This window comes from Schistocerca serialis, chromosome 2 (genome assembly GCF_023864345.2).
Source record: "Schistocerca serialis cubense isolate TAMUIC-IGC-003099 chromosome 2, iqSchSeri2.2, whole genome shotgun sequence".
NCBI classification, from domain to species: domain Eukaryota; kingdom Metazoa; phylum Arthropoda; class Insecta; order Orthoptera; family Acrididae; genus Schistocerca; species Schistocerca serialis.
In genome coordinates this window covers 496473811-496493961 of record NC_064639.1, presented here as the reverse complement: position 1 = coordinate 496493961, position 20151 = coordinate 496473811, and the positions used below count along the sequence as shown (strand labels likewise).

The 20151-nt window shown below is 40.5% G+C and overlaps 1 protein-coding gene across 6 annotated transcripts in view; it reads right to left on the bottom strand.

Annotated features, from left to right (window-relative positions):
• LOC126457435 (mitochondrial dicarboxylate carrier-like) overlaps positions 1-20151 on the bottom strand; it is a 115266-nt gene that overhangs the window by 61914 nt on the left and 33201 nt on the right. For all 6 annotated transcript variants that reach the window (XR_007585471.1, XM_050093709.1, XM_050093708.1 and 3 more), the window contains one exon: positions 19059-19214. Coding sequence is in view for 5 of the 6 variants with exons in the window: in XM_050093709.1 (XP_049949666.1) it covers positions 19059-19214 (156 nt within the window). In the remaining variant the exon portion in view is untranslated. The remainder of the gene's footprint in view (positions 1-19058; positions 19215-20151) is intronic.

Below are 20151 nucleotides of genomic sequence, written 5' to 3'. Positions count from 1 at the left end.
ATAAAGTACTTGTTAAATAGATTTGCCACACTATGCCCATCGGTTACTAATGTGTCGTCTACCCTTAGTGCTATTTGTTCCTGTTCCTTTCTGGTTCTACCAGTCTCCTCTTTCACTATATCCCATATTGTCTTTAATTCGTTCCCTGACATTGCTATCTTCTTCTCATAGTGCAGTTGTTTAGATGTCTGAATTACTTTTTTTAATATTTTACAGTATTCCTTGTATTTAGCTAAATCAGCAGCATTGGAGCTATTCTTGGTCGACAGATACATTTTTCTTTTTTTCTTACAGGAAATCTTTATTCCTTGTGTAATCCATGATTTTATTATAGACTTCTGTTTAATTTGAGTAACTTTTAGAGGAAAACAGTTTTCAAACATGGTACTGACATTGTTCATGAATGTGTTATATTTTTCATTCATGTCATGAGCACTATAAACATCTTTCCAGTTCATATCTTTGAGCAGTTTTCTAAAACACTGAATTTTTGGTTGATTGACTACTCTCCTGTACTCAGATTTAGCAGTCTTGATAATCTGCTTAGAATTTACATCTAAAACAAGGAGCTGCATGTCATGATCTGATAGTCCATTTATAACAGGTTTTATGATATGATTTTGTTCCTTTGATTTGTCTATAAAAATGTTATCAATGGCTGTCCTTGAGGATTTAGTGATCCTAGTTGGAAAGTTTACAGTGTGAGTTAGATTGAAAGACAACATTGCTAACTGTAGTGAATGTTCACTGGAAGACAGCATTAGAAAATCTGTATTAAAGTCACCAGCAATCAAAATTTCTTTGTTTCTTCCTGTTAAATAACCCAAAAGAGCTTCTAGATGATTTATGAATATATTATAATTTCCTGTAGGTACTCGGTAAATAGTTGCTATTATATAGGATCTGTTATGGAACTCTGCTTCTGTTGCCCATGCTTCTAGATGCTGCTCCAAACAGAATTTATTAATGTCAATGTTCTTGAATTTATGGCAGTTTTTAATAAATGTGACAACTCCTCCTACATCCATATCTACTCTGCAGAAGTAGGAAGCTAGCTTAAATCCTGAAATGTGTAACATATCTATACCAGTGGTCACTTGATGTTCAGAGAGGCGTATTATGTCAATTTGGTTAGATGAATTCATTTCATCGATACAAATGAGTAGTTCATCAACTTTATTTCTGAGTCCCGGAATGTTCTGGCGTAATAAAGATAGCTGATACTGCATACTAATGGGATTATAACTGCTTTGGCGAAGATGAACTGGCAGTTTCTGATTACTTTCTGTTAAACATTGTTTAAATGGAGGCTGTATGCTAAAATCTGACTCATGTTCATCTGTTTTCTCAAACTGAGTGTCTCTTCCAATCTCTCTTAAAATTTGTTTTCTTTCCCCCTTCCCTACCCTAAAAAAGGCATCCCTCTGACACTTGTGACCACTGGTATTTTACCACTTGCGACAGCGTCCCACCTTAAGTTTTCTGCAACCAACCCAGACAGTTTTCCCTTCCCTATCCTAATGAGGTGAAGGCCATGCCTAGTGTAGTCCCACCTATCGGTAGCATCCACAGGAATCAAACCAATATGGGACCTTATATCTGTCCTAAGCAGCCACTCCAACTCCAAGTTCACCCTCCCTACGGAAGAGTTGAAATGAGGCCGATCATGGCGTCTCAACACAGACACAAATCCCACACTCGTATGCTTCGTTGCTGATGCTATCTTCACCAGGTCACTCTCTATGGAATATTCAGAGTCTCTGTCAATGCTATTTCCCGGACCACCCACTATAATCCTCCTTTGTGAAATCCTTGCATAAAGAACCTACATCCTCTGTTACCTGACCCAGATCTGCACTAGGCTTGAAAAAGTTTATGACCTGGTACTCTGGACCTAGATTTTCCTGCAGTAGTTGGCCAACACCTCTACCATGGGAACTACCTAACAACAGAACTTTCTTTCTCTTTACAAGTTTCCCTATCTTTTTCAAGTCCTTGAAAGCTTGTTGTGCCCTTTCTACAGCTTCAGCTACATTAGGCTCATCTGATTCTGACTGAGGCAACAGGTCAAATCTATTTTCAAGATTTATGACAAAGCTGTCTGATGCTCTCCTTTGCTTGTTCCCCCTATCACCTGTTGCCACTTCCCACCTCTGTTCAGTGGCAACAGGTAATAGGGGGAACAGGCAAAGGAGAGCATCAGACAGCTTTGTCATAAATCTTGAAAATAGATTTGACCTGTTGCCTCAGTCAGAATCAGATGAGCCTCATGTAGCTGAAGCTGTAGAAAGGGCACAACAAGCTTTTAAGGACTTGAAAAAGATAGGGAAACTTGTGGATTCTGGAATAAGTTAGCTGTGGTTAGTCAAAATTTGTATCCAAATTGATGGAATAAGTGAAAGAAGATCTAAGCAGGAAGTGTAATTTTGACAGTAATGTATTTTGTGTTCCTTCTGTAATAAGTGATATTAGCTGTGCTATGGAATCCATTCATTATGTTCAATCTTTACCTGACAACACGAGTAACCACAGTAATGCTATGATAACATTTAAGTTGATAAAACCCTGTAACGACAGTGTGGGTGTAGTATTTGATTAAATTGAAAGTGATCTTTTGCATGCAGTGTCTAATAACAGAGAAGATGATTCAGATTTTAGGTGGCCTTACATTAAGATTAAGATTGATCAGTGGGAAGGTAACTGTTGATTAACACAGGTAACCTAATTTGTGGCACATCTGAACAATTTAGAGACAAGATCCAGTATAGTTACAATTTTGTGGAAATGCCCATTGTAGATGTAAAGATAAGAAGAACTAAAGATAAGCAAAGCAATTTGGTAAATCTATGAACAGGGATGCTTAATGATCCCTAGTCTGGAAGAAAATATACGCTATGTTTTTGAAACAATTTGATACGTGTATGCCATGAGACTAAATGAGTAGATCCTTTTACAATTTTGAAATTGGGACAATGCCATTAAATATTGTAAAAATTAGGAATAGTATCTTAGTATATCTGTGTGTATCACCTTATTAGTTCATTTTTTCATTGCATTTAGCTCTGTTTATTAAAGTTTCTTATGTGATCATCTTTTTAATCCTATCTGACATAATTCCTACATACTTGCTTTTGGAATATAAATAGGGAGAGCATATGCCGTGTGATGTGAGGAAGGTATTAAACAGCATATTTAGTACACAAAACAATGTTTCAGAATTTGATGTGAATGCTAGACAGGAAGTTACCAATCCGTTGGACCATGTGGTGAGAAATCTAAGGAGGAAACCGAAAGATGTGGGTGGACCCACTCCCACAGTGCTGTATGGCTGTACCCTGCTGGTCCAGTCGACTTACAAGAGATCACAGGTGCTGGGTAATGTACTCAGCATCTGTCAACTACATCAGTGTTGTGACTGAGATTTGTAAATTGTTAGCCAATACCGCCAAAGACAGCGTTAATACACAAAAATGTATGTTTTTTCAAGTAGGGGGACTGACTTCCCAATACATTATGTAACTTTAAATCAGTATGTATTTTTTTATCAATTGTAAATGTATCTTCTAGGCCTCTACGTATGTAGGTTAGTTTGCATGAACAATTAGCAAATAGTGTGGATGATATTTACTAGTATAGAAAATATAACAAGGTGTATACATGTCTGATTTCATATACCGATTTTGGTCCACACTCGATTATGTCATCTTTCAAAGCTGTTTATGACTCTTATTAACTGTATTTATCCTGAGCACTGCAATATTGTATCTGATTGGAACTTAAGTTGTGAGCAAACTCATGCTTAACTCCATTTTGGATACCCTTGGTCATCGCAACTAAGTGTGTTTACTCAAGGAGTGTGTGCAACTATTGACTGAGGCTAGGTGCTTCTTATAATTACTTCTCACATATGATTGAACTTATTGATATTATTATGAGCTTTATTCATTTTCTTGGGTCAAAACATTTTTTGCTGCTTTGTACCTGGTGAGTTTCGGATTCAAGGGTCGGTCCCCACATCGTAAGCATAGTCCCTAATATATATATATTTTTTTTCATTATTTTGTCTTTTCATGGGTCAACATATCCTCAAATACTGTGGTTTATGTGGCTGATTGATTTTATGTTCTATTTCTACTCATGATTGAGTATATTCTTCTGGTCTGTATCCATAGTTATGAGTTTTTTGAGTTGGCTCACTCTTCGTACACTTAGACTATAAATTTTTTCTCTCTTCTCTTTTGAAGATTCTGAAGGTGTGATTTTATGGACGTAAACTTGCAATTTGTAGTTGTCATAATTTACCTTGTCTCTGCATTTATTTCTGTAGTTTAGTTTGATTGATTTCTTTATTAATCCATGTAACAATTTACATTGTGTGGATTTCGTCAGCAAAAACATATACAATACAATATACCTACAATTATACACATAAAATTAGTATTTACACACATTTTTGAGGTATCTTAAATTAGTTTTATATCCTTATGTAATTTGTAATTTTCTTATAGTACTGTACAATTTTTGATTACATATCATAATTATATCCTCATGTATTACAATGCAGGCTACTTTAATTACACTACATGTTTTAATTCAGATAGTCCGTTACTGCGTAATAACTTTTATTTAATAAAAAAAATTTTAGTTTTGTTTTGAACTGTCCGATTGTGTCAATATCTCTTATTTTTTGGGGTAATTTATTATATAATTTAACAGCATTGTACAACAAGCTCTGCTGAGTTTTAACTTTATTTTTCCTCTCTAGATGCAGATTGAATTGGTTTCTACTTTCATAGCTGTGTACTAATGAATTTTTCATATAGCAGTCAATATTTTTTTTTACATACATAACACTTTGAAAAATGTATTCACAGGGGACAGTTAGGATTTCCAGCTTTTGGAAATGTTCAAGGCAGTGAGCCCTACTGCCACTCTTGGTTATTATACGAATTGCTCTTTTTTGTAATTTGAAAACTATTTGAATATTTTTACTGTTGACTCCCCAAAATATTATTCCATAGGTAATAACAGAGTGGATATAAGAAAAATATACAGATCTGACACATGTAGTATCACAAACTGCAGTCAGAATTCTCAGAGCATAGCATGCTGTAGCGATTCTGTTACTAAGTATTTTAATATGTTCTTCCCACTTTAACTGACTGTCAACATGCATACCAAGAAATTTTGTGTAGTCTACACATTCTATAGTTTCATTGTTTAACTTAAAGTTGTTAAAGTGTGGTTTTTTGCAGACATAGAAGTTAACAGCATTTGTTTTTTTTAAGATTTAGTGTTAGTTTATTATTGGATGCCCACTCACGTACACTGTTTAGTGTTTGTTCGGCTTTTTCTTTTAGTGCATCTGGTGATTTGTCACTGATTAGAACATTTGAGTCATCTGCAAACAATATTGTTTGTCCATGCTTGATGCTCTGTGGGAAGTCGTTTATGTAAATGAGGAATAGTACTGGGCCAAGGACACTACCCTGTGGGACACCTATATTTACATAATCTGGGTCTGAAGTATACTTTACAATATAGTTTGAGCAACTTGAAATATGTGAGATTTCAGTTATCTGTCTTCTATTTTTTAGATATGACTGGAACCACTTTTTCACAAGTCCCCTAATTCCAAGTTCATCTAACTTATTTAACAATATGTTGTGGTCTACTGTATCAAACGCTTTAGTTAGATCAAGAAATATACCTGTTGTGTAGTTCCCTTTATCTAATGCTTCTAGAATGTGTTGTGTGAGGTGTGCTGTTGCTGATTCTGTGCTTTTCCCTGATCGAAATCCAATAATGTTGTAGTTTTGACTTTGTGTCAACTGTCTTGTGAGAGAATGTTCCACAGATCTGAAAATCTGAATGCCATATCCTGATATATGTATAAATTATGACTTGTATAGTAGATATTTTTTTATGTTTTCTGTAGTACGTTATGTATCAGATATTTCTATACATCTGTATTCCATCTTTTGGCATCGTTTTGTACACCGTTTGGCAAACCTGATAGTAAGTCACAAAATATTGTACACACATTGTTTCGAAATTTTTTGAGGGGGGATACTGTAAAGGGACTCTCTCCTATAAAATTACCTTCCCTCAACAGAAGTAATCGATACCAAAAATATCCTTTTGGATTTCGAATAGGTTAATAATATCTCAGCTGGTTTTCTACAAGAATTTAATATGATTTTGAACACGATGTATTATTTTTCAGACTAAAATCCATAAAAAGAAATTACTTTATTTTCATTGTTACAATTGATATGTACTAGCTCTGAATGCACAGTTGAAATTATTTTCCTTTAGAAACATTTGAAATTACAAAATATTTGACACATTTAAAATTTCTATTATTAATTATGCAATTCAGTGCAATTTATTAAATTTATTTCTGGATTCATTTATAAAATATTAATAGAAATTAACAGAAATTAATGTGTCAAGAGAATTTGTAAACCCTTTGTAATATTGTTAGTACCGCAGAGTGAGGTAGCAGTGGACATGCCTCTCATGTGTTTGGATGTGCTTTTATTTTTTGGAAGAACAATGTAATTTTCGGCTTTGTTGAAGTGGAAATTGTAAGGACAGTGTGATATAGAAAAATGTGAGAGAATAAAATTTTGAGTAAAACAAAAAAATCCAACTCAGGCAATTCTTCAGAACTTATTACATCAATTGGAACCATGAGAACCTATAATGTCAAAACTTTCAGCTTCAAGAATCAGCCCCTAGACATGAAGAACTGGAGCCAACTATGGAAAAAGAAGATAAGTAAAAAGTTTATTGTAATTCTTACTCCTCTTGAAGCTTGTTGAAAGAGTTAATAGTAAAAACAGAGACAATCAACAAATGATGCAAGTGAGGATTAGATTACACACTCAAGAAGGAGGCCGACCATCTCGTCCAACGTCTACACCCAGGTTCTTGGATGCCAGCCAGGCCGATCAAGTCCTGAAGAATCTAACACATCACAGTGTAAATCACTGTTTACAGACATGCTGATAACGTAGTTCTTAATACTTTCATGCAGAGTAATGGCACAAAATATGGGAGTTGACAACTGAATCTTACCTCATGTGCTATGCATTGCTGAACTTTTGGAATTGATTGTACATGTATTCCATCATTAACATCCATATTTATGGAGAATATGATAAAAGACTCTTTATTCAACAAAAACACCATAAATGTTCTCCATGCACTCACAAACAAGCCAAGCCATGAAAAACTCACCAATATGGCTTTGTAACAGCTGGCATGCTACTGTTTCTTGTTTTACAGTAGCGTGCAGTAGGGAAAATTTGACAAAACTGCCACACATTGGTTTAAAACCAACATTCATGAAGTAATAAGCTGGGAAAGCAGCATTATTCAGACAAAAGACATAACACATACAAAGCAAGTTTTGCATAATCAAATCTTCTTAGGTAATAGCACTTGCTAAGGATACACCAAGTTCTGCTACTTCATCGTGCAATGGATCCACTCAGTTTTGCTTCTGCAATCATAAGTGGACACACTGACATTTGGTATGGTAGGCTGGATTCCTGGTATGTTTGTGTTTCATGGGCACAACAGATAGACAGTAGTATGGAGAACAAAATGGTGGCAACAACTCATTTTCGAGAAAAAGTGATTTTACTGCAGTTTGCTTCCAGATGCCTCAAGTATCCCCAGAACACTAACTTAAGAATATCCCTCAACCTGAAATTGATAGTAATCTTATGCCATAAGTAGAGGAATCTACACCTTACAATAGTTCCACCATACTGCTTTTCCAGAACATTTTCATCAACTTCTGCACACAAGAGTTCAGAACATTCTACCCTCTTTGCTATATCTTGCTGTTACTTTATGTTAATCAAAGGCGTTGTACTTGTGGCAGTGCAAAAAAGGATAAACTGTGCTTTTTTTCCCAAAATTCGGGATAGCACAGTATACTTCCATACTGGAAATGTGCATGCAAACGAGTTGTGGTCTGTCACTTAGTTTGCAGAAGACTGTTTTGTTGAGACTAGCTCCAGTATAGTCAGTGCAAACATCAATAAGGTCACTCAGCAGCTCCAATGGAGATGCTGCAGCTACTGCTAGCAATTTTTTTCTCTGCTGTCACTACAAACTTTGGGTCAAGCAGAGGCACCAACCACACTGCAGCGCGCTGCAAAAATAGCCACACTTGGCCATAGATGCTACTTACATAAGACAAATACTATTCAAATGCCATTGGGATGCCACGTTTACTACTGATTCAGAACCATTTATGAATTGGATACTGATTTTTTATAACACTTCCGCAGATGGCAAGGCTGTCCTACAACTATCAGTGTGAGTACCCTTTTATCAGTCCTTCCTGTACTTTTTTCTTGTGTTCAATAAATATTGTTCTGCAGATGCCACTACATCATGTTTTACTACGTTATTGTTACTACATTCCAATTTTGTACTGTAACTCACTGAGGAATGCCGACTGAAATTATTGCTCATGTCAGTGATGCGACACCTTTCTATGAAATACTTGAACAGATGAGCAGAAGTTTCTCCAGTCTGCTTCTTAAATTAGATGCAAACCAAGCATGTGGTGAACCTTGTCTGCAATGAAAACACCATGATTCAACCATATAGTGGAGGCACTGAGTAGTAGGTAGGTGCATAAACACATTCCACTTCCTGATTATGTGCTGATCAATGCCTTCACTAAATGGTTAGCGGTTTATCTTTACCCATTCCATTATCAGCTTCTCGAGCAGTGAGTGATGCAGTCAAATACCTTGGATAAGTTGCATAACATCTCAACTAGTGTCATTTCATAGTTTAAAAAAAATATTAAATGCTAAGAGAAGACTAAATATTCAGTGCATGATTATTTTTATGCCATTAAACTAAATTAACAATGCATAAGAGAACTTTACCTTCGATCTAATAAACTAAGACAGCGCATTTGTTTCTCAAATTCAAGAGGATGGTGGTTAATGCTCTGTCCATCTCCCCTGATTGATTTTTTCTGTTGTTCTCCTAACTCACTTCAGACAAATGCCTGGATGGTTTCTTCAATGTGGCCTGTCCTGTACTCTCTTCATTAAATTCAACTATACCTTTATATGTTTGTATATACAGGGTGAGTCAGGAGGAAAGGTACATGCTTTGAAGGGTGGTAGTATTAGTGATTCTGGACAAAAAAAACTTCATATGAATGTGTGCCCTGTTTCAAATGGTTTCCGAGATAGAACACATTTAATATAACTTTTATACGTTTTTCTTGAATAACTCTAAAACCGCACCCTCCAGTGAAAATATGTCACAGCACAAAATTAAACTATATTAAATTTCCTACAAAAAGGTCATATTCATTTTTTCTCTAGAACTAATGGTATGTGTGAAGAGAGTGTGAGAATGTTTAAAAACTCGCTTAACACACTTGCACCGTAGCTTACGTAGTTTTTGTAGGCCAATTTGAGGTAGCATACTGAGGTAGCAAGCTGAGATGAACAGTTTGATATGGAACACTTGTGACCTATCAAGTTGGGAAACTACCTCAAATTGCCCTACAAAAACTACGTAAGCTACAGCGCACGCGCGTCAAGCGAGTTTCTCCAACATTCTCATGCTTTCTTCGCACAAACCCTTAGTTCAAGAGAAAAAAATGAATAGGACCTTTTTTGCAGCAAATTTAATATAGTTTAATTTTGTACTTTGACATGTTTTTGCTGGAGGGTGTGGTTTTTGAGTCATTCAAGAAAAACATACAAAAGTGACATTAAATGTGTTCTATCTTGGAAACCATTCAGAATAGGGCATATGTCCATATGAAGTTTATTGTTCAGAATAACTAATACTGTCAACCTCAAAGCGTGTACCTTTCCTCCCAACTCACCCTGCATCACATGTTTCTTCTTGCATTAAGCTGACAGATCTAACATAACTGTAAAATGATCCCTGGACAAATAAATTACAGGCATTATTAAGAATTGCTTTGTCAATACATCACTGTTCCTGAAATCCGAATTGTGATTAGCTAAGTGTCATATTATCATATAAGTGGGTGACAATTCTCAAGTACCTTATCTTCCCACAAATTATTTAAAAACAACAACTGGCTGGAAGTTATTGACATTTGTGGAATCACCCTTCTCACACAGTGGATTAACACTTGCATATTTCAATTAGTCTGGGAAATTATCCAGAATTACTGTTAATTACACATGTAACAACATTACATATCATATGATCAAAACATTTTTCATTTCAAATAACGTGTCTCTGTATGAAAGTACAATCAGTAATGACGTGGGTAATATGAACTCTGAGTTCTGTCTACAGACACGCTATTGTACTGTCGTCAGATGAAATAATGTTTTCAGATATTTGCTTGTATAATAACTGTGTCATATGACAACTTCCAGCTCAACTATAAAACAAAATAATAAAAACCATACTAGCAAGATTCTTAAAGCCACAAAATAATTTCTGGCTTTAACATTACGACAGTTCTATCTAGGGAGAGTGGCGAAGAACCCTTTTAAATATACTCTTTATTATGCTTTGTTTATTATTTTACTGTTACGAATTATCTACAGAAGAATGGAAAAACTAGTGAAAGTTATCCTCAGGAAGATCAGCTTGGGCTCCATAGAAAGGTATGAGCCCAAAAGGCAACACAGATCCTATGACTTATCTTAGAAGAAAGGTCGAAGAAAGGCAAATCTATGTTTACAGCATTTGTAGATTTAGAGAAAGCTTATGACAATACTAACTGGAATTCACAATTTTTAAATACTGAAGGCAGCAGGGATAATACACGAGGAGTAAAAGTTATCTACAACTGGTACAGAAACCAGACTGGAGTCATAGGGCATGCAAGAGAAGCAGTAGTTGAGAAAGTAGTGAGAATGTTATGGCCTATCTCTGATATTATCAATCTGTACCTTGGAAACATGCAGTAACAAAACCAAGACAATTTCAAAAAGGAATTAAAATTCCGGGAAAGAAACATAAACACTGAGATTTGCCAATGACTTTGTAATTCTTTTATAGACTGCAAAGGACTTGATTGATCAGTTGAATGAAATGGATAACATCTTGAAAAGGAGTTATCAGATGAAAAACAACAAAAGTAAGACAAGGTAATGGAATGTAGTGTCGAATTAAATCAGGAGATGATAAGGGAATGAGATTAGAAAATTAGACACTAAAAGCTGTCTATGAGTTTTGCTATTTGGGCAGCAACAAAATATATGACAATAGCTGAAGAAGAGAGGATACAAAATGCAGAGAGTGTCAGAAAGTCTTTTCTGATGGTATGTCTCTGGAGTAAACCATGTAAAAAAGTTAAACTTTGATGATAAACAGTTCAGACAGGAATAGAATGAGGTGCTACAAAAGACTGTTTGAGACATTATGGGTAGATTGGATGAGATGGTACTGTATTGAACTACAGAGAAAACAAATTCATGATCCAACAACTGGTTGATAGGGTATATCCTGGGGCATCAAGAAATTTAAATTTGGTAATGAAAGGCAGTGTGGGGAGGTAAAAAATGTAGAGGTAGGTTCAAATAGACGCAGGTTGCAGTAGTCATTCAGAGATGAAGGGACTTGCAAGGGATAGACTAGCGTGGAGATCTGCACAAAACCAGCCATCACACTGAATGCACCACCAACGACAAACATGGCTATTTTGGATGCTGGTTGATGTGTTGGCAAGTGTGCCAACACCTTGTAGATAGAGGAGGCCGAAATGCACGCTAACTAACGCAGACGGGCGTGAATTCTGGAACAGGATAAGTAGTGAATGATAGCAAGAAAAGTACGTAGCTGCTATACTTAACTTTTATATCGTCCTTTGGTTTACAACGTTCTTGATGAGACATTTCATACGATAACTATCAAACTATGTAAGGCTAATGGCGTCTTGCTAGGTTGTAGCCATGGACTTAGCTGAAGGCTATTCTAACTGTCTCTCGGCAAATGAGAGAAAGGCTTCGTCAGTATAGTCGCTAGCAAAGTCGTCCGTACAACTGGGGCGAGTGCTATTCCGTATCTCGAGACCTGCCTTGTGGTGGCGCTCGGTCTGCGATCTCACAGTGGCGACATGCGGGTCCGACATGTACTATTGGACCGCGGCCGATTTAAGCTACCACCTAGCAAGTGTGGTGTCTGGCGGTGACACCACATTCCTCCCCCGCAAATCGGCGAACGGTCGTGTTATAAGGCTTCCGCCTGCCGTGGGGAGGACCCCATGTTGACGTATGCGATGAGGTGGGGAGCCTAACAACAGGCGAGGCTGTGCCACCCGCACCCGGCCATTCGGTCCGAGGGGATCTAGGAAACGCCTGAAAACCTAGTCCAGGGTGCACGTCAACATGCGGTGTATGCGCCCGTAAAGAGACAGGAGGGGCCGAAGGATCGACCTCCATTGCGTCGGGGTAGCCGACGCGCGAAGACGCCATGTGGTCCAGAGCATGCAAGAGTTCCATGGCGGAGGACAGCTGGGCACGGGAAGCGATCGGCGGCGTGTGACCCAGGGAGGCGCTTGGCGGCTGCAGCGAAGCGTCGAATGCGGGCGGCGCCGGCGGGAGAACAGGCGGCGGCGGCGGCGGCGGCGGCTGCGGCGGCGGCGGCTGCGGCGGCACGTCGCCATGGGGCAAAATGGAAGGCATCGTCTGTAACACCTGGGGATGAGGCGAGCCAGTAGATGGGTCCCCAGAGCGCTGACCGGACGGCACCGTCGCTGAAAGCAGACGGGGAGCGGCAGAACCCGTGCAACGACAGAGGCGCAGCTGATTGAGACGCCGACGCACCTCACCAGAGGCCCCCAAAACCAAATACATCGCGCGGCCGAGGAAGCGAAGAATGCGCCCTGCGAGCCAACGCCGTGAACCTCAATAGTTGCGATAAAATACAACGTCGCCTGGAGCAAAAGCAGAAGTCTGCCGCTGCATAGGAACCTGATGCGGCGGATGCAGCAAAGACATCAAGGTTCGATGAAGACGACCGTGGAGCAACTCAGCCGGCGAGCGACCATCTCAGGGCTGAGAGTGATACGATGACAAAAAGAGCAACAACGCGTCCTCCCAAGAATGCAACTCTTTCAACTTCAACATCTGTGACTTGAAAGTCCGGACCAATAGTTCAGCGGCACCGTTTGACTGAGGCGAAAACGGCGCGGATGTCAGATGTTGAATACCATTGGCCTGGCAGAATGACTGAAATTCTGCGGACATGAATTGTGGGCCATTGTCGGAAACAATAGTCTGCGGAAGACCTTCAATGCAAAAGATAGCAGACAACGCTTGGATGGTGGCAGTTGACGTCGTGGAAGACATCCGGACAACAAAAGGAAAATTACTGAAGGCATCTACCAGAACCAACCATCGAGCATTCCAGAATGGACCAGCAAAATCGATGTGCAAGCGTTGCCAAGGGGAAGTGGCTTTTGGCCATGCAAAGACTTGCCGCGGTGGTGCGGATTGTTGTTCGGCACACGCCATGCAAGAAGAACACACATTCGTAATCGCAGCATCGATTCCGAACCAAGTACAGTGCTGACGAGCAAGTTGTTTCGTTCGCACTATATCCCAATGTCCTTGGTGAAGAAGCCGTAAGACAGAGGACTGTAATGAACGTGGGACCACGACTCTGGACTGATCATTATCAGAACGCAACAACAAAACACCACGTCGAACAAAAAGTCTCTCCTTGTGAGCAAAAAATTGGCGAACCAACGGATCCTCGATCCGAGACTTTGACAAAGGCCATTGCGTAGCAACAAAACGCAAAACGGTAGCAAGGACAGGGTCAGCAGCTGTGGCTGTAGCTACACGACGAAAATCAATCGGAAATGATTCGACCACTTCATCGGTTTCCGAATCAATGAACATGCAAGCAAGTTCGGAAGAATCGAATGCTTTATCCTCAGCAACAGGCAAACGGGACAACGCATCGGCGTTTCCGTGCTTAGCAGTGGACCGATACAAGATATCGTAGCGGTACTGCGAGAGGAAAATAGACCAGCGAATGAATTTCTGCACTGTACGCGGAGGTACAGGCTTGTTCGGATGAAAAAGCGACGTCAAAGGTTTGTGGTCTGTGATGATGGTAAAGTGACGACCATACAAGAAATCATGGAACTTAGTAACACCAAACACGAGAGCCAAAGCTTCTTTCTCTATCTGTGAGTAATTTCTTTGCGCAGACGAGAGCAATTTTGACGCAAAGGCAATAGGGCGATCATGCGAGCCAACTTTGTGCGCAAGCACAGCACCGATCCCGAAATCCGATGCATCTACCATCAACAAAAGGGGTTTCTGGGGATCGAATGGCGTAAGGCAAGTATTTGAAAGCAATGCCGATTTCAACTGGCGAAAGGCGCGTTCGTATTCCGGCGTCCAGACAAACGGAACACCCTTACGACGTAATCTATGAAGCGGAGCTGAAATGGAAGAGGCATTGCGCAGAAAGCGATGATAATAGTTAATTTTACCCAACACACTCTGTAGCTGCTTCACATTTTGTGGTGAAGGCAAATCTTGTATGGCACGGAGGTGCTCTGGACTCGGATGTATGCCTTGGGCATTGATGACATGTCCCAGGCATGGTAAGTCATGAGCAAAAAACATACATTTGTCCTTCCGCAAGCGAAGACCATTTTGTCGCAATACCTGAAATAACGTTCGTAGGTGTGCTAAATGCTCATCTGCCGTCTTTCCGGAGATCACAATATCGTCCAGATAGTTCGCAGCAGTAGGGACCGACGCACAAATAGTTTGTAAATATTGCTGAAACAATGCAGGGGCGGATGCACACCCGAATGGCAGTCTTTTGAAGCGGTACAAACCAAGATGCGTGTTAACCACCAAGACGCGCTGGGATTCGGCGTCCACTGGGATTTGCAAGTACGCATCTGCTAGGTCCAACTTGGAAAAGTATGTACCCGGGCACAGTTTATCAAAAAGATCTTCCGGGCGGGGTAAGGGAAAAGTTGCAATCACGAGTTGTGGATTCACTGTTGCCTTGAAGTCCACACAAAGTCTCAGTTTTCCGGAAGGTTTTGGCAAAATTACTAAGGGTGAGGCCCAGAGAGACGCTTGCACACGTTCAAGTACACCCTGTGATTCCAAATCGTTTAATGTTCTTGCGACCTCATCACGCAATGCGTGGGGAACATTGCGCGCTCGGAAAAATTTTGGTTGCGCGTTTACTTTCAGTTCCAAATGTGCTTCATAGTTTTTAGCGCAACCAAGGCCCGGTGCAAAAATGTCTGCAAATTCTTCACACAGACGAGAAACACTGTCTGAAGGCACAGTCTGGTTCACTGATAGGACCTGATTTACTACAGACAAGTTAAACAATTGAAATAAATCTAAACCAAACAAGTTCACTGCAGTAGAAGAACGAAGAACGTAAAATGACACAAGTTTTGTTTGTCCCTTATATGTTGCAAGAAGGGTGCACTGTCCTAACACAGGGATAAGCTGTCCTGAATAACTTTTTAACTGAATATTTGTGGCACGCAACGGAGGTTTGCCCAGTTGTTTGTACGTGTCGTGATTGAGCAGTGAAACTGCAGCTCCGGTATCGAGCTGGAATGGTATGACCTTGCCATTAAAGTCCAAATCTACAAAAAGTTTATTGTCCTGCTGATGACAAGAGTGACTGTTTTGTGCAATTTGAACAGACACTGGTACAGAAGCACTTGTTAATTGACGTGATTTCCGGCGACGTCGACGCACACTTTTTGTGGGACGAACACAGTCACTGTTAGAGACAGTGGCACTGGACGAAGTGGAATTAACTACATGAATGTCCATGGGCGAAGGTCCACGAGCCTGAGTGTCCTTGGTTCGATTCCGGCATGAAGCAAAGGGCCTGGAATGATTGTGAGTGTCTGATCTGAGCTTTTTCTGGCAAACACTTTGAACATGTCCTTTCTTATTACAGAAAAAGCAAATAGCTTGGCGTGACGGGCAATTGTCACGCGAATGTCTAGTTGCACACCGCGGGCATGATTTCACTGCATTTGTGTGCTGGCGCGGCACACCTGGTTTAGAGCGTGGCGGCAGCTGCGAGGACGTGCGCGAGGGCAGTTTACCGGGCCGCGCAGCGCGCCCGGCGGGCCGGTTAATGTTACACACGGCTGGCGAAGTTTCAAATGATTCCTGAGCAAAGTCAAGTGTGTCTTGTCTATCCAATATGTCTATCACTTGTTGAAGGGAGGGATTGACTAGTTTCAATATTTGTTCCCGTATGCGAACATCAGAAACGTTCTGTGCAATTGCATCACGCACCATAGTATCTGAATAAGGAAGGCCACAGTCACATTCAAACGCACAATCCCTAGTAAGGCCTTGCAAAGTTGCAACCCACTCCCTATTAGTTTGACCGGCCGTACGTTTTGTACGAAAGAACGAATACCTTTTTGCAACTACATTAACTGTTTCTTTGAAATAGGCGTCCAATGCCGACAAAATTTCTTCGTAGGACAGAGTTGCTACGTCGCGTGGGGGAAACAATTTCACTATCACACGGTACGTTTGCACGCCGACACAAGACAATAAGTGAGGCTGCCGCTCGTTACCTTGAATTCTGTAGGCGGCGAGATGAAATCCAAACTGGCGTGACCACTCAGTCCAGGTCTCTTGCTGTGCATCAAAATTGCGAAACGGCGGTGCAACTGCATGTTGTGGCTGCGGCAGCGGTGAAGCGGCGGCTGCCGCATCGTGTTGCAGTGCACGTAGACCCTGGACGAGCTGTCCAAGGGCATCCAATAACGCCTGCGTCTGCTGATTCTGCAAGCGATAAAATTCGGACAGTACATCTGGCGAAGCCATGACACAAGTAAATGTAAGCAATTAGAAAGAACACGTTTTTCTCGTCGCCAATGATGTGTTGGTAAATGTGCCAACACCTTGTAGATAGAGGAGGCCGAAATGCACGCTAACTAACGCAGACGGGCGTGAATTCTGGAACAGGATAAGTAGTGAATGGTAGCAAGAAAAGTACGTAGCTGCTATACTTAACTTTTATATCGTCCTTTGGTTTACAATGTTCTTGATGAGACATTTCATACGATAACTATCAAACTACGTAAGGCTAATGGCGCCTTGCTAGGTCATAGCCATGGACTTAGCTGAAGGCTATTCTAACTGTCTCTTGGCAAATGAGAGAAAGGCTTCGTCAATATAGTCGCTAGCAAAGTCGTCCGTACAACAGGGGCGAGTGCTATTCCGTATCTCGAGACCTGCCTTGTGGTGGCGCTCGGTCTGCGATCTCACAGTGGCGACACGCGGGTCCGACATGTACTATTGGACCGCGGCCGATTTAAGCTACCACCTAGCAAGCGTGGTGTCTGGCGGTGACACCACACTGGTTGTTATCGTTTCAGACACTGAGCCTTGGTGAGTTTAGCAGACAGTACACATGCAGTTCACTTAAGGGCTCTGAATGAAACGATAGGACAATATTAAATTTATCACATGAAGCCAGTTCATATATTCAATAAAATGACAGCCTTACAATTGTAATGAAACTGTCACATGTATATCATTAGGAAATTAACCACCAGCTAATAAGTAAACAAGTAGATACATTACGCTGCAGCAAATGACAAAGTCTATCTTCCTCATACCAAAGCATTTCATTTCATATGAACACCCTTGGAGGACATGGACAGGGGCTGCAGATAGGTGATGCTAGGTGGCACTAGATGGGAATATGGGTGAACCAGGAGGCATGCTGAGATAGTTCACACAATTGTACAAACACTGAGTCTGGATGGCACAGTTGTTAATGCAACTGCCTAGAAAGCAGGAGATCCCGGGTTCTAATCCCGGTTCAAAACCCATTTCTACTCATCGCCACTAATTCCGCATAAAGTCCCTATACAGCTGACATCAACAGTTCTTTTACATCCCTTTCCCTTTTCCCCCCTTCACCTTCAATTTACATAAAAATGTGAAAAGTTCCAGATTCTGCATGGTGCCTGTTGCTTTGGACATGCCCAAAAAGAACAGACACTATGCATTCATATAAATGATTCAACTCACTGAGCAATTAAATCATCCTTCAGTGCAGATGCACAATGTTTGACCTCCTGCTGGAATCTCAAAGTAGCGGGTATCGAGGACATGGACAGGGACTGCAGGTAGGTGGTACTAGGTAGAAATGTGGGTCAGCCAGGAGGCATGCCAAGATAATCCAAGCAAATGTGACAAACACTGTGTCTGGATGGTACAGTGGTTAATGCAACTGCTTTGTAAGCAGGAGATCCCAGATTCGAATCCCGGTCTGGCACACATTTTCATGCATCACAGCTGATTCTGCATAAAGTCCCGATTCAGCTGACATCAATAGCTTCTTCCTTTTCTGTTCCTTTCTCACCCCTCCATCTTCAGTTTACATAAAAATATCTCACAGCTGCCGATTCTGCTTGGTGTCCGTTCTTTCGGTCATGGGCAATGAATCCACCACCTTTTGTTTGACCTCCGGGAGGAATCTCAAAGCAGCAAGATGGAGGACATGCTGGTGGGACTGTGGGTTAACTGAGAGGTGTGCCAAAACAGTCCGCACAATTGCAATACACTCTGTGTCCAGATGGCGCAATGGTTAGTACAACTGTACAGTAAGAAGCTGATCGTGGGTTTGAATCTTGGTCTGGCACACAATTTCACTCATCACTGCTGATTATGCATGAAGTCCCAATGCAGCTAACATCAATAGTTCCTTTTCTTTTTCCTCCCTCCTTCAGTTTACAATAATAAGTATTTGCCACACCAACTGCAGTGACATGTATTACAAAAAGCAACTTTTATGTATGATTTCAACAATGTGCCATCATAATGAATACCCTTGGAATGCATCTCCTTGGAACACAACTAAACAAAGTAAATCTTATGTGCATCTGCAAAAGACTGTGTATATTCTGTGTAAGATAAAATTCTGATCAAATACTTGGTACTAAGCAAAAATACCTGTGGGACCAACAATACACATGTTAGCAGCTGAAAAATGAACAAAGCAATGAGAAAATTTCAAAATTATAGTATTCTTACCTCATAAAAGGCAAAGCGGAAGGTGGAATAAGTAAGTTGCCTCATTATAGCAGCTGACAGTCCATTATTTAGAGCAAGAATGCCATCTGAATGAATTATGTCCATTGTTGTTTGTAACATTGTGCGGCGAACTTCTTGTTGGGTTTGCATTTGAACCTAAGAAAACAAAAATACAATACTGAAGAATAAATCATCACGTAGATTGGTCAGAAAATTAATGTACAACTACATCAACAAACAAACTCCATTAGCCACCATATGGTGTATGGCGAATGGTACCTTGTGCCACCACTAGTCATTTCCTTTCTTCCTCCATTCACAAATAGAGCAAAGAAAAAATGACTGTCTATATACCTCCATAAAAATCCTAATTTCTCTTATCTGTGTGGTCCTTAGGTGAAATGTATATTAATGACAACAGAGTTGTTCTGCAGTCAGTTTCAAATGCCAGTTCTCTATATTTTCTCAATAGTGTTTTGCACAAAGAATGTCCTGTTGCCTCCAAGGATTCCCATTTGAGTTTGCGAAGTATCTCCACAATACCCATGTATAGATCAAACCTCCTATTAACATAACCAAAAGCATGCCTCTGAATTGCTTTGACACCGTCATAACACAGTGGATATTCCAAGCACTCGAGCAGTACTTGAACGGGTCACACAGGTGTTCTATATGCAGTCTCCTTTATAAATTAGCTACATTTAAGGGTCTACGGGTTGCGTGCAGCCATATGGTATGTAACATGCGCTCACCAGCTGACCTATCTGGAATGCTGACAATTTGCTTGGTCAGTATACGTGTGTCCGGCCGGAGTGTGACACATAGTGTATGCCACTGGCCGCCGTCTGCAGTGCGCAGTATTAACTAGCGCGGCCTCAGGCGTGAATATCTCTCTTTTCTTAGCTCACCATGGAGCCTTTCGATACAACCATAATTAGCCGGTGTTAGGATGTCAGACACAGTGATGATGGGTGCGCGTAGCGTGCATGTTTTATAACCAGCCTTTGTTACTAAAACTGTTTAAACTTACTTCTCGTGTTCGCGTATTGCCGTACCTCAAGGACTCACCGCTTACAAAATATTCGTGTAATCA